This window comes from Coenobita brevimanus, chromosome 92, assembly GCF_032717465.1.
Source record: "Coenobita brevimanus isolate Jiangsu-jjx chromosome 92, ASM3271746v2, whole genome shotgun sequence".
In the NCBI taxonomy this organism is placed as follows: domain Eukaryota; kingdom Metazoa; phylum Arthropoda; class Malacostraca; order Decapoda; family Coenobitidae; genus Coenobita; species Coenobita brevimanus.
In genome coordinates, this window is record NC_137045.1 from 6,519,611 (window position 1) to 6,534,301 (window position 14,691).

Here is a 14,691-nt window from a genome sequence, read left to right on the forward strand (position 1 = left end):
AATAATTTTGCATCAGTTAGGAATAAAGTCGCTATAAGCGAGGGGAAGACTAGGAAAAAAAAAATCAAAATGGTTTTGCTGCTACTGCAGGTAGGGTATCATTACTAAGATAAACTTCATTGTTGCGGTATCCTTATTGTTGCTGTATCATCACCACAGCAAATGAAAATAAGGTGGTGCATTGCAGTCACAAGAGTTTTCCTTAACCGGTCTTCAACACTAGAGATTCTGTATCTGAAATCCTGGGAAGCAAATACATCAGGAAAATGGGTTACGCTGCGCTCCGCACGCGGAATAATTCATTACAGAATCGTTCAAATTGGGAGACGTATATCTGAGTGTTAACTTCTAGTATATCACTTAATTTTATGTAAATCTTAGCGAGATAATATATATATATATATATATATATATATATATATATATATATATATATATATATATATATATGACGTAATGGAGGCACAGAAGTTTTACCACATATTCACCAAGTTTTCATTGAAAATATATCAGTGCAGTGACCGAAGCAATCTGAAACTCTGCCATCACTTCTTGGGGCGGCTGTACCGTAAGCAAGTAGGTAGGTAGGCATGGAATAGAACCGGCCCACAAGAACCAGGTCAGTAGGCTTGAGAGAGAGAGGGAGGGAGAGGAACTTGGACACACACAATGGCCGACAGATATGCAGCCAGAAAGGTTGAATATATTTTTGTGGCTATGTATGTTGTGACTGAGGACGACAAGCTCGCCAGTGTTTACAAGCAAATTGCATCTACCACGAAAAATCTAAAACCACGCATTGAAATCGTCAAAAAGAACAAAAAATAAGCGTAAGACAGCGTTTCTAGTTTTACCGCCATCTCAAGACTGCACAACGTAGCTCTGTTTGAATGCACGAACACTTAAAAACACAAGGAATAAGTAAGACGGGCAAAAACACACACTCAGATTCGAAGTGAAGTGTCATGTAACTTTCTCCCCATGTTGGCTTAAGAAGGCATCGTAACACCTCTTCCTCATCGACTTACTTTGCACAACACCCAATAACCCCTTGAATAAAGTGACGTACCTTTATTTACTCTGTTCTTCTCATCTCTACTCGATTTTGTTCATATTAAGGTAGACTCTGAAATGAGAAGTTTAACTTGTTCACTACCAGAGATCCTTCCAAAGCTGAACAAAACGGTGGCTTGATTAAAAGTGTAATAGATGTGACTGGATTTAAGGGGTAATATCCTCTTGTATGTTAATGATACGAGCTAAGTCGCTATTAAAAAGAAATAACTAATAATAATAATAAAGGATGTTATATAGGTGTATTAAACCGCTTGGAATTAAGCAACGAAGTCCATTATGCCAACGTGAACAATGGCCACGAATTAAACCAGTCTCCACCACGATTTTTTTTCCATTAATCTTTCTAAAAACTCATAGTGAATGGGTTTCAATACCTCCTTACCCAGCCTCAGTCTCTCATAGCCTCAATCAAAACCTCTGGCTGTAGCGTCTATATTATTTAACGTCCTCGGAATGAAGAGAATAAAAAATAACTGACTGCGTTATTACACACTACTATTTCACCATAAGATAATAACCTTTCCTTAACCCTCAGACAGCTAGGATTTCCCTCAGCTGAACACAATCGTCTGCTGTTGGCCTAAATATTCCTCGATGCACCGACAGCAGCGGTTACTCGTGATGGATTTTGAAGCCTCTGACAGCTTTGATTTCAGCCTCAAATACATATCTTCTGACGTAAGCCTGAATATAGCACCAAGTACACATAAACTGCAGCGAAAGGGTTCATTCAGGTAAAACTGCTCAATATCTCATAAATTCATCAGACTAATGACATCAATTTACAGAACACGACGAAAAGCATTGATCAGTCGTATCTTACCTCATCATTCTTCAGTGACCTAGCTTCATGGGCATATATATATATATATATATATATATATATATATATATATATATATATATATATATATATATATATATATGTGTGTGTGTGTGTGTGTGTGTGTGTGTGTGTGTGTGTGTGTGTGTGTGTGAAGGTAAAATATGTTAAGTTTGACATCACCCAACACTATAATTATCGTGTGTTTACCTGAAACCAGGTGAAAACTCTCTGGGTTTTAAGACTTACTTATAAATGGAAAAGTAAAGCCTTTATACACGCAAACACATGGACGCCTGCGCAATGAAACACTTGCTAACTCATGTGCATACAGACACCATTAGTGACGCTTATACACACATGTCGAATAATTATAAACAATGCGGTATACACAGAGACATGTACGGTACACATACATATATACATCAAAAAACAAATCTACAGACATTATTTTGCATAATATGTTCTGTTTTATCCTTCATTTATTGACCATTAAAATCTATGCAGAAAGAACCCAGTGTTGTCACAAACCAAAGACATTACTGATCGCATTCTCGGTAACACAGGTGGCTTCGTAGCACCCCGTCCTCGGTGATTATTATTATTATTATTTTTTTTTACATATTACATATTTTATCCTTTGGTTGGTTTTATATTATATATATATACAGATATATATATATATATATATATATATATATATATATATATATATATATATATATATATATATATATATATATATATATATATATCCTTTGGTTGGTTTTATATTAAATATATATATATATATATATATATATATATATATATATATATATATATATATATATATTTACACACACACAAGACAATATGAAGGTGCCATAGAAATTACAGGTCGCCAAGAAAACTGCGTTACGAAGCTTCCAATGGCACGTAAATTATGGCTCTCAATGTTGCTACTCTAAAGTTGAGCCTGAATATGCTCTGAGAAGCTGGTGTGACAAGAAGGCCATTAGTAAAAACAATACTAGACAGACAGTCGTATACTAAGTAACACATGATGCTTCATAGCATCTTTTTCTGTGCGACGGATCTCATCTCGCTTTTACTCGCCCGGAAATCAGCCAGCATCCAATACTACCTTTAGTGTACCACATAATATTACCTTTAGCGCAAGATCAGCAACAGGTCAAACACGCACATCACAATATACTTTCCGACCTTTACTAGCGTCGTGAGATGTCAGGTATATGAAAGGAGCGTATACTTTCTTCTTGCTGCTCTTGTTTTATATCGAACTTATACAGTGACTGACGTTCCTACAGAAATACACATTTACGATCAAAACAGAGATGCTATTTACACGATGACTCTATATATCTTGGTCAGTTTTAACGACTCTGTATGAATAAGCTAACATCGGACTAGACTATGATTAGCCATTAATCATGTCCACTAAGCTTTAATGAGGCACGCTAACCATTTCAATCCGGGGACGTCTTTTCCTTATTTTTCCTGCCTCCAGACGATTACAGATAACTTACGAAAAACCTCTATTACCGGGGAGGCTTATGAGGGCTACATCTAACCCCTTCAGTTCGTACAATATCTCCTAAGTCGAATAAGATCGCCAGGAGAAAGCAAAAATAAACTACAAATGACGACCTGAAAAATCTACCACACACACCTCTAATTGTATGGCAGGTAACACTACTTCACTTCGTAGATTTCCGATTGGCAGAGACAGGTAGAGTAGGGGACAAACGTTTATCTAATATTTCACCTCTTCGGCCTCTCACCTGCCTTTTATGTTAGTAATCCTCGGCTAAGAATGGCTTTCTATGCTTCTCTGTCCATAGGTTCTTTATTTTTTATTTATGTATTTATTTGGTATGAGGCGTCAGGGAGGAGTGTGACCGACATGCCCCCAGCGTGAAGTAGATACCCACACTGAATCGACATCATCAAGTGTTAATCACCTCCAGTATCTATAATTATTTTCAACTACGCTCATGATTACACCACTCGGAGGCTTGTATTCTTGTCTTTTAAGGAAGCTCCCTAACACCTTTTCCAACGCGATTTATTTTACCTATTACATCTTACTGTCCACATCGGCATGAAATAAATCATTCTAATATCTCCATACTCTCACAGAACATGCAAGAAGACATTAACCAGCCGGATCAAAAAATAAATCGCTAAGGAAGAGGTGTTAGGGAGATTCCTTACCCGATGAGAATACAGGTCTATGTTATAGGAAACACCCTCACCACACATCTTTTAATCACTTCAATCCGGTGACATATTCCTAGTGTTTATCTCGCTACCACCAGGCGATTTTATCCAACTTAAGACACCTGTGGTCGTGAAGGGGTTAATTAAGGTTCCATCTAACACCTGGAGTACCAAGTCTCCCCCAAAGAGAACAAGAATAAATGAGAAAATACGTCACCAAACTGAAAGGGTTATTCTTCCCTGAGATGAGTTTTAGAGGTGATTTCTTTTCTGCTTTCTCCCCCCTCCTCCAGTTTTTCTTTCTCGCAGATGAGGCCGATGCCCCACATGATCACTGTCCCCAAACGCAGATGTGTGTGTGTGTGTGTGTGTGTGTGTGTGTGTGTGTGTGTGTGTGTGTGTGTGTGTGTGTGTGTGTGTGTGTGTGTGTGTGTGTGTGTGTTTGGAACTGACCACCACCACTAATGAAATAATGGTGTACTTGTGGGAGGGGAGGTGGAGGTGGAGGAAGAGAAGGAAGGGGGAGTGGGCAGGAGGCAGGGGAAGGGAAAGGGGGAAAGGTAGGGAGGAGGGAGATGGAGAGTTGGGTTAGGGAGCAGAAAGAGAGGGAGGGGGAGGGAATAAACAAGAGCCACACAGACACACACCCACATAATCAAACGTTCCTGATATCAATCAACTCTCAACACAGTTACGTCCCTTGCTATTTTATTCCTGCTACTGCCAGACGATTTTATTCAGCTTGGGAGAATGAAAGGGATTGAAAAAGCCTCCCTCAAACAATATAAAATCGTCCGGAGAAAGAAATGATTTGATATGAAGGATGTCACTGCATTAAAAAGATATATATACTGATATGTATGGTGACCCTCACAATTCACGTTAATATTGCTCATCACGTGAACCGAAGGAGAAACATAAGGTACCGCAAAAGATATAAATAAACACACAACTGAGCCCATACACAGACGAGTATGCATGTACGCTCAGTATCACACCCGCATTCGTGTCTGCTTAATGTCAAAAGTTTGTCGGCCTCACCTAAGCAACATGACATTTAGAGTCTGCCCATCAATATTTACCTGTCATTGATTTGAAAAAGCCTGAGATAACATTCACATGAGGAAACAGCTCTATCACTGGAGACGTGCCAGCTGCGTAATGGGTGGGAAGCACGCCAAAAATAAGGCAAGTAGTCTTTGTAATGAGAGCAGTCGTAATTAAAGAGACTAAGCGTAAAATCTGCTCATGTCTACAAAATATAATGTATTTCATGGGTCAACGGTTGTTAATGGTGCATGGGTACAATTCAGCAGTGTCCCTGTTCAATTTTTTTTTTTTTTTTTTCTACAGACTTCAAGAACTTTCAGGGAAGAGTTTATATTTATCTGTTGGTCTACAAGGCTTCACCTCCTTGACTAAGTGCTTGTGACCAAAAGGATCCTACTTACAGAAAGAAAATTCTCATATAACGGGACTGGAGAATGTGGTATTTATCAGGGGCCCAGCAGACAATTTCGGATGTTGATGATGATGATGATAATAAACGCTTGCTGTTAGTTCGGCCAGACGATTTACTTAAGTATAGTCAACGCTAGTATGGACGGCGTTCAGAATAATCCAACTAGTTCAAAAATTCAATCCTTGGGTGGATAAAATCAAGCAAATATGGCAAGAATACAACAGAAAATCCGTCACTGGATTGAGGGGGTTTGCAGTGTGACCTTCTACAGTGATATGTGGTTGAGTGCATGAAATGAGTGCCGTGCGTGTCGTCACTACAAGGGCGTCTGCTTTAACTCTGCACCTATACGTCTGCCTGTTGTCTATGTTACTGAGTTCCTTCGTAGTGGCTGATAAGGTAGGGAGAGACAGAACACAAAGAAAGAGAGGAGTAGGATGAGACTGGGTATAAAGAGTGGATGAGGGCAGGATGAAGCGGAACATAGGAAGAGAAGAGAGATGGTGAGAGAGGCAAGTTGAGACAAGACACAGAGAGATGAAGAGAGGCAGAGGGAAGCTGGGCATAGCGAGAGGAAGATATGCATTGAGACTGAGCATAGCGAGGGTGGAAGAGGCAGGCAGGGCGCAGAGTGAGGAAGAGGGGGAGCAGGTGAAAGCGGTAAAGCAGGGTATATACTGTATTTAGAAGGAGGAAGAGACTTGTATGGTGAAGAGGGGCACAGAGAGATGAAGAGAGAAGTAGGGTACGGTAGGGTATAAAGAGAAGATGAAGGAGGCAGGATAGGTCAGGCGCAGAGACAGGGTGAGGAAGGTGGGATGAAAAAGGGAATCGAGAGGCAGGAAGAGAGAAGTAGGGTGAGGCATGAAATAAAGGGGAGAGGAAAGAAACTGGATATGGAGGAAGGAAGGGTGTGCAAGGAAGGAAGGGTGTGCAAGGAAGGAAGGGTGTGAAAGGAATGAAGTGATGCAAAGGGAGAGGACAAAAAATGAGGATGCCAAAGCCTGAGTGCAAACACATAAAAACCGGAGTACCTATGAATAAATGGGACCAGGCTAATGACAAGAGGGTAAATAAATAGGTAAGCTAAGGCAGAGTGAACACACAGAAAGGGTGATGAGGTAAAACGGCTGAGTGAGACCGTGGGCTGGACAGGTGCAGGGTGATAGCAAGGGCTGGATGAGATAATAGGATGAAACCAGGTGAAAAAAGGAAAAGAAAAGAGAGAGAATTACATGGGTTAAGAGGAGGTAGGGGAGTCAGTAACTGCTTGGGTCAGGGCAATGGTCAAATGAGAGAATGGGCTAGAACAAAGTGAGGGTAAGGGAGAGCAGGGGTTGAGAGAGGCCAAAGGAGTCGAGAATAAACGGGGTATGAGCAGTGAAAGAGTGAGAGCAGCAAAGGATGGGTGAGGGCAAGGGCAAGGTGGAGGCAGGGTGAGGGCAGGGGCAGGGACAGGGTGTAGAAAGGCCGGGTGAGGTTTAGGACAGTCTATAATGTCAGAGTGGTGTAAGAGAGCGGCCCCACCCCTCTCCTGGTTGATACTATCTCCATCACACCTCTCTTCCCCTCACACTTGTCTCCCTCATTCTGTCTAGCCCTTAAACATCTTTCTCTCTCTCCCTCGCCTCTCCTTGTACTTCATATCTCTTTCCCCCAACCAAACCTCCCTTACATTTGTCCCTCCCTCACACCTTTCTCTTCCTTGCATCTGTCTTAAGTCCTCCCTCTTCTTCATACCTTTCTCTCCCAAACACCTCCCTCCTCCTCACACTTCCCTCTCCCCAACGCATACCTCCATTACACATTCTCTCCCTCACACCATTCTCTTACACCACCCTCCATCACATCTCCCACTCTCTCACACTGTTGCCTCCCTCAGATCTTCCTCTCTCACACTACTCTCTCCATCATACTTCCCTCACCTCTCTCTCTCTCTCTCTCTCTCTCTCTATCTATCTATCTATCTATCTATCTCTCTCATTTCATCCTCTTTCACGGTTTTAATTCCATCACTCCTACAAAGCATCTTCCCTCCCACAACGCCACCTCTATTAGCTACTTCTTCCGCTTCCTCTCTCATTTCTCGTAATTCTTCCGCTCTTTTATCTCCTCTTTCCTCCCACCTTCCGGCTTCCTGTGAGACAGAAGGAGGTAGAATACACACACACACACACACACACACACACACACACACACACACACACACACACACGTACACCTCATCTTTCAAATGTTATGGGTTCACATTTCAGTCGAATCCAAACCAGTCAATATATAATTAAAACGTCCCTCAGCCACATTACCTGGAGTTTTTTTTTTCTTTTCTGCTTTGCCCTTGACGTCCTTTAATCAAAATTCAATTACTTCAACCCTGATGTATCAGAAATGTTCCCACTGTTTCACTATGACCCTCAAGTAACTTCCCTCTTATTTAGTCTTTAATGATTTAATGAAACATGTAGTGAAAGAGTTTGAATAAATTTTCATTAAACACTTTCACCATGAAGGTCTCCCTGAAGGTAAATAAAACCCTAAAGTGGAAGCAGTAATCAGAAAAAAGAAAAAAAAAAAACTATAACTGAAAGGACTATAGGCCTTTCACTTGTACATCCTCGCCATAGCGCTTCCTAGTGAGCAGCACCACATCTGTGTGTTAGTCAATTGCTGTAACTCAGAATTTTAAGCCAAGTTAGAGGAGAAAGAGTACAATATGTCTAATCAGGTGGACAGACGGTCAGTGGTGAAAGCAAAACTGCACTGGTTATATAGGGCTAGAGATTCGCCGAAATAAATAGGACTAAAGTAGAGATTCCCCATAAATATATATGACTAAACTAAACAATCCACATCATTCTGCAAAAGTTCGGGGAGAGAAACTGATTGTATTGCAGACGTGTGGTGTGACCTGGGGCTGTGATCATGCTTTCACTCCCAGCTGGTAACACGCCGTTCTATCTGTCTGTCAACAACACAACAACCAATGCCACACCCCGCAGCACCACCTACACCCTCACCTCACAACACCACCTACACCCTCACCTTACAGCATCACCTACACCCTCACCTTACAGCATCACCTACACGTTCACCTCACAACGCCACCTAAACCCTCACCTCACAACACCACCTACACCTTCACCTCACAACACCACCTACACCTCACAACACCACCTACACCCTCACCTCACAACAGTAAGGTACCTCATCACACCTCACCACACCACCTACACCCTCACCTCACAACACCACCTACACCCTCACCTCACAACAGTAAGGTACCTCATCACACCTCACCACACCACCTACACCCTCACCTCACAACACCACCTACACCCTCACCTCACAACACCACCTACACCTTTACCTCACAACACCACCTCACCACACCAGTAATACCAGCTAATGCCTCTACACATCACAACCTTGAGGCATGCAATGAAGGGCAAGATATATGTAATTCCCATTTTGCCACAGATCTGTATAGTGAAGTCAGGAGGAAACCGTGTTAAAGTGTAGGGACTTTTAGTGCAATGTGGTTCAGGTACACTATATTGAAGAGAGATTATCATCATCATCATCATCATCATCATCATCTTCATCATCATCATCATCACCATCATCTTAATTTCTGACTAAAAATCGGGTGAGGTTATATACGTAAAACAAAAACAAAAACAAAAAACGGGAAGATAAAAAGAGATACCATTAAAAGTGGTACCATACAACCGGGTAGTGGGAGGGGGGACTACTTATAAGTGGTACAATGAAGTGGACGGGAGCTCTTAGAGGGACAAGTGGTACAAGGTGGACTATAAGTGTTACATTGTGGACGTGGCTGATTGTTATGAAGGTGTGGAAGCAGGAAGCCCCCAGCACACTGACAAGGCCATTACCATCGCCTCCCCTGCCCCCAACCTGCCACATCTATACTGGCTCTCAATGGAAGGGATTTGCCACGCTCGTTACCTCTGCTGAATTGTGAGATCTCTTGACCCTCCACCCCCACCCACCCCTGTCTCACTTCTTACTTGCTAGCTCCTGGTGTTGTGCCTCTCCTTTCTCTACCCTGTTTTCCTCCCTACGCTACCTTGCTTGCCTTCCTTCACAATGTTGTCCTTAGTTTATTTCCTTTCCATCACTTAGTTTCCTCTCCCCTACTCTGTTTCCCTTCTCCCATCCTGTGTCTCCTACTTCACACTATTTCCTCTTCCCATTCCTACTTTCTCCTCTCCTACCAGCTTCCCCACTTCCGCACAGTTTGCCTCTCATACTTGTTTCCTTTCGTTCACTCTCTTTCCTACTCTTTCCCTCTGCCCTGGGATCATTTGGCTCTCCTATCTTGTTTCTAGTGCTGAGTTTTCCATTTTTCTCTTTTCTTCAGACTCCTCTCCTCCTCCTCCCCTGTTTCCTTTCCTTCGCCCTGTTTCCCTTTTCCATCCAGTTTTCCGACTCCCACCTACCCCAGCATTTCCCCCCCCCTTTTTTTTAAAGTCTCTTTTCCCCTTTTCCTTATCCCTCACATTCCGTAACTAAATACCTTTCATTCGTCTTTGTAATATCTTCTACCCACCAACCTCTTCCTCCAGACTCTCCCTATACATACTCCCCTCACTTCTCACCACATCCTATACTCCTCGTTCGTAATACTTTATATTTTAGATTTTCTTCATCTTCCTCCTGACTTCCCTAATATTTTCTCCTCCCATCTCTCTCTCTCTCTCTCCAATCCTCTTCCCTCCTGCTGTAAGCCCTTCCTACGCTTCCTACTCTGCACCACACCCTAATCTAAGTGCCGCCAGATTTTTCTTATCCTCTTTATTTTTTTTTTACTCTCTCTTACTTCAGCATCCCTGCAGGATCCTGTTTTTTTTATATTTTTATTATCTTGACCTTTACTCCTATTTCCTAACCTCCACAAAATATATTACTTCTTCATTTCACATTTTCATCCTTCTCCTCCTCTAAACGTAATACTGTACTTACATTCATATCTACTACCCACGCCCCTGTCCTTGTTTTCTATGCAACTTTATCCTCCTTCCTAACACCTCCCATACCCAAACTAAATGTTCTTGTCTTCTAACTGAATCCTCTCCAGTCCTCCCCCCTCTACACCCTACATGTAGGCTTCTCACTCCCCATCGCATCATTTATCCTTTGTTTATAACCTCATATATCTTAGGTTTTCCCCATTCTTATTCTTTTTCTTATTCCTTCTTCCTCCTCAATGCTCTATGGCACGCTGCCTACCTTACCCTTTATCTCTTGTCTGTAACCCCCTATGCCCTACATGTTTCTAATTACTTTTCTCTTTCAGATGCGCTCATACTCATCTCTCCTCCTATACATGTTTTTGGTCCTCACTCACATGTCCTTTTTTTTTGGGGGGGGGAGGGGAGTCTTTCTTTTGATAATTCCGTGCCTGAGTATTCTCCCTTCTTCATTTTCATAATATTCTCTCCTGCCGTATATTACTACAATTCTCAGTAACCCACCATGCCTTGTCCTTCCCCCTTACGCTTTCCCCCGCCCCCTTGCCCGGCCATCCTTATACTATACTAATATTTCTCATCATATTTCTTATCCTTCTTTAGTTTTCTATTCTTTTTTTTAATCCTCTCCTACGTCCCTTCTTATCTTGGCCCTTCCTAATCTCCTCACTCCCCACCACGCCCTACCCTCTTTTTACCCATTCCCATCCACTCTTACATCATACTGTAATACTGTTCAGCCTTCTTTTTTTTTTTTTTACACCCTCTCCTATTCCAGTTTCCTTCTCATCTAAGTCTTTCCTACACCCTTCACACCCTACAGCATCCCTTTCTTCTCGTTCGTAACCCCATTCATCTTAGATTTTGCTTTCTCCCTTCTCACATACCCTCCTCCCTCCCGCTTTCTTCTTCTTCCAGGCCCTAGCTACATTCATTGCTTCCCACCTTACTCTTTATTCGTCATTCTCATCATCACCACCACCACCACCACCACTATCATCATCATCATCATCATCACCCTGACTTTTTCTTTCACCAACACTTTCCCCATCCTTCCACTGTTTTCATACTCTGCCCTACTTTTCTTCCCTCCTCCTCCTCCTCCTCCTTTAACTCCCCATTCCTTTGCTTCCAGCCCAGATCCCCCGCTGCTGTCTGCCTGTTCTCTCCCCTCCCTTCTTCCTCCCAACAGAAGGCTAAGTAAGCGTTTTTTAGTGCCCGGCACGTTAGTGATGCTCTCTCGCTTAATTTAGCATATCAGCTTCTTCAACCGACGATAAGTAGGACATACGTAGGGTGTGTGTGTGTGTGTGTGTGTGTGTGTGTGTGTGTGTGTGTGTGTGTGTGTGTGTGTGTGTGTGTGTGTGTGTGTGTGCTTTCATTTTCAATAATAATAACTACAGTGAATAAGAAATACAATCCTTTCAACTTCACAGAACATACACTACAGAAAAAGCTATAATTTTGGGTCATTCAGTAAACCGGATGATGCAGGAAGCTGATCCCTCGTCCTGACATGAAGGCAACTAAAAAAAAAAAAAAAAAAAAAAAAGATATAAAAAAAATCATACCGTTCATCCCGATTCACTAACCCACCTAAGGATGATGTGAAGCATGATCGAGGACACAAGGGAGGCGAAAGAAAGAGGGAAACACTATCAAGAGTAGCCCCAGTGAGATGGCTCAGACACACATTCATACACCAGCTCAATCCCCCATACTCCTGGCTCCACCTGAAAGACCTAACCATCTGTCCATATTTTATTTCTTTCTGGGTGTTGCTCACGTACACCTGCCAGATAATCAATTAGGTGACTATCAAGGTGAAATAATGGTGCCTGTGTCTTGTCTTGTATCCTTCGTACATAATACTTTCAACTAACGCGAAACACACACACACACACACACACACACACACACACACACACACACACACACACACACACACACACACACACACACACACACACACACACACACAAAATAACTGTGTGACTGTGATGGCTACTTAGACAGTGTGTGGTGTGGCTGTGGAGGGCCCACTTCGCTGCTAGTTCAGTACAGCGACCAGTTTTTATTTCCTTGGTATTAATATAGAAAATAACGGAATACGACAGACATTAACATATAATTTTCATGAGTAGAAAAAGCGTGCTCTCCTCATAACGGGCTATATAGAATAATGTTCATGTTTGAACCACTAGGCCATAAACTAACACCATTTTACGTATCCTAAATAAACCACTCTAAACCAACACAATTTTTAAAAGATAAGCTAATACTGTATCTCATACGAAAAAAAAAAATGATATATGAACAAAGGACATTTGAAGCAATGGAAACGGTGCTTATTGATACCAAACGCAATTTCCCTTTTCTCTGTTTTAACCATATTCACTTCCAAATATGAAACTAAATGGCTGGATCACCTACGGTAAAATATCTATGTACACATAAGATTACAGCAAATAACTATGGAAGAGTAATAAAGAATGAGGTGTATTTTAGCTAAAGAGGTCATTGAGGATGCGTGCCGGTGGTTATTATTTGCTAACATATTTATGCCATAATAATACCAGGTGTCCGGAAATTATCTTTACAAGTTTGAAATTTTATAGGAGGCAAAGTACATGGTATACTGACTCTAATTTTTCAGCATTAAAGTGTATATTCTCAAGGATTAGTGTCAAATCAACATGGCTATGCACTTCACTGGTACCTATTACACGATCATTTATTGGGTCACACCACACACTGCCCGCGGTGTGGCCTGATGCAAGAACTAACAATTGGTATCAAAGAGACACATACCCATCCTGACTGATCTGACAATAATATCTTAAAATGTACGGATGCCTTCAGAAGTTACGTTCTCCTTTCTGCCTCTCAGTAGCTCAAAACATTTCATCATTTTTGGTGGTAAAAAGTAACAGTTAGCTGAAAGTCACTGTTTAACTAACCAAGCATATTAGAGTAACTGCATACACTTTTACTCAGACTAACATAATGTTGTGAGTTACTGATGATTAGGAAGAACTGAACTTTTGCAGGGAACAATATACAATGTGCTACTACTACTACTGCTATTACTACTACCAATAATAATAATAATAATAATAATAATAATGATAATAATAATAATAATAATGAACGCAATACAATATCCCGCAAACCTCACCAATAAATTCTGAAAGTTATAAAGATAATTTCTCGACACCTTGTATAAATGATATCCAACTCTCAGCTACCCATACATATATTAAAACTAAGCATAACGCGGTACTCACTAGCGATGCCCTGGAGTCCCATGGAATCGTAGTGTCGCCAGACCCCATGGTTCATCTGTGCGTAGGCCTGGTAGGGGCTGATGGGAGCTTGTAAACTCTGGCTCCCACTCTGCAGGTACCCGTCGCGTCCGCAGTTGAACCCCAGGGGCGAGGAGAAGGTCTGCTCGGTGGGTGGGGCTGTGGGCGCGAGGGCAGTGTGGGCGGGGGTCGTCTGCCACATGGACGGGGAGGGCGTGGAGGGCTGGACCAACTGGGCGGAGTATGAGTTGTAGGGCAGGACGTGGGAGTGGGCGTGGGAGGAGTACATGGAGGGCGTGAGCAGGTTTTGCCCACCCTCCTGCCCATACCCGCCAGCGCTGCCCGGCGGGAACATGGTCGGGAACTCCACACCGACGGCTTCCTGGCTCCCGGATCTAGTTCCCTCGCCGGGCTCCCTCTCTCCCTCTATCTCTTTATTTTCTTTCTTTCTCTATGTGCTTACAAACTAGCTTCCTCACTGGGCTCTCCCTCTCTTTTTTTTTTTTCTCTCTCTCTCACCCTCCCTTTGCTCCTTCGGGCGCTGATTTCTCTTTCTCTCACTGTCACTTCTTCAACTTGTAACTCCTGGTGTCTTGCTTTCACTCCCAGGTATATCTCACAGCACAGGTATATCTTCTTATCCTCCTGATCCTCAACACACTACTGTTATACTTGTCGCAGTCGTAACAAAAGGCATGCAGCAAGACCTATAATAAAGCACAACACGACAACGGCATCAATAACGGATACAGGTCAACATTAACGACAAATACAGTACGACAATAGCATTACTCAGGGCTACGGTCA

General features: G+C 42.2%; 1 protein-coding gene across 1 annotated transcript in view; it reads right to left on the reverse strand.

Moving 5' to 3' along the window:
• LOC145412047 (uncharacterized) overlaps positions 1-14,476 on the reverse strand; it is a 46,790-nt gene extending 32,314 nt beyond the window's left edge. The window contains exon 1 of the mRNA XM_080281965.1: positions 13,867-14,476. Within this exon, the coding sequence (XP_080138091.1) occupies positions 13,867-14,239 (373 nt within the window). The 5' untranslated portion in view covers positions 14,240-14,476. The remainder of the gene's footprint in view (positions 1-13,866) is intronic.
• Positions 14,477-14,691: the final 215 nt, after the last annotated feature.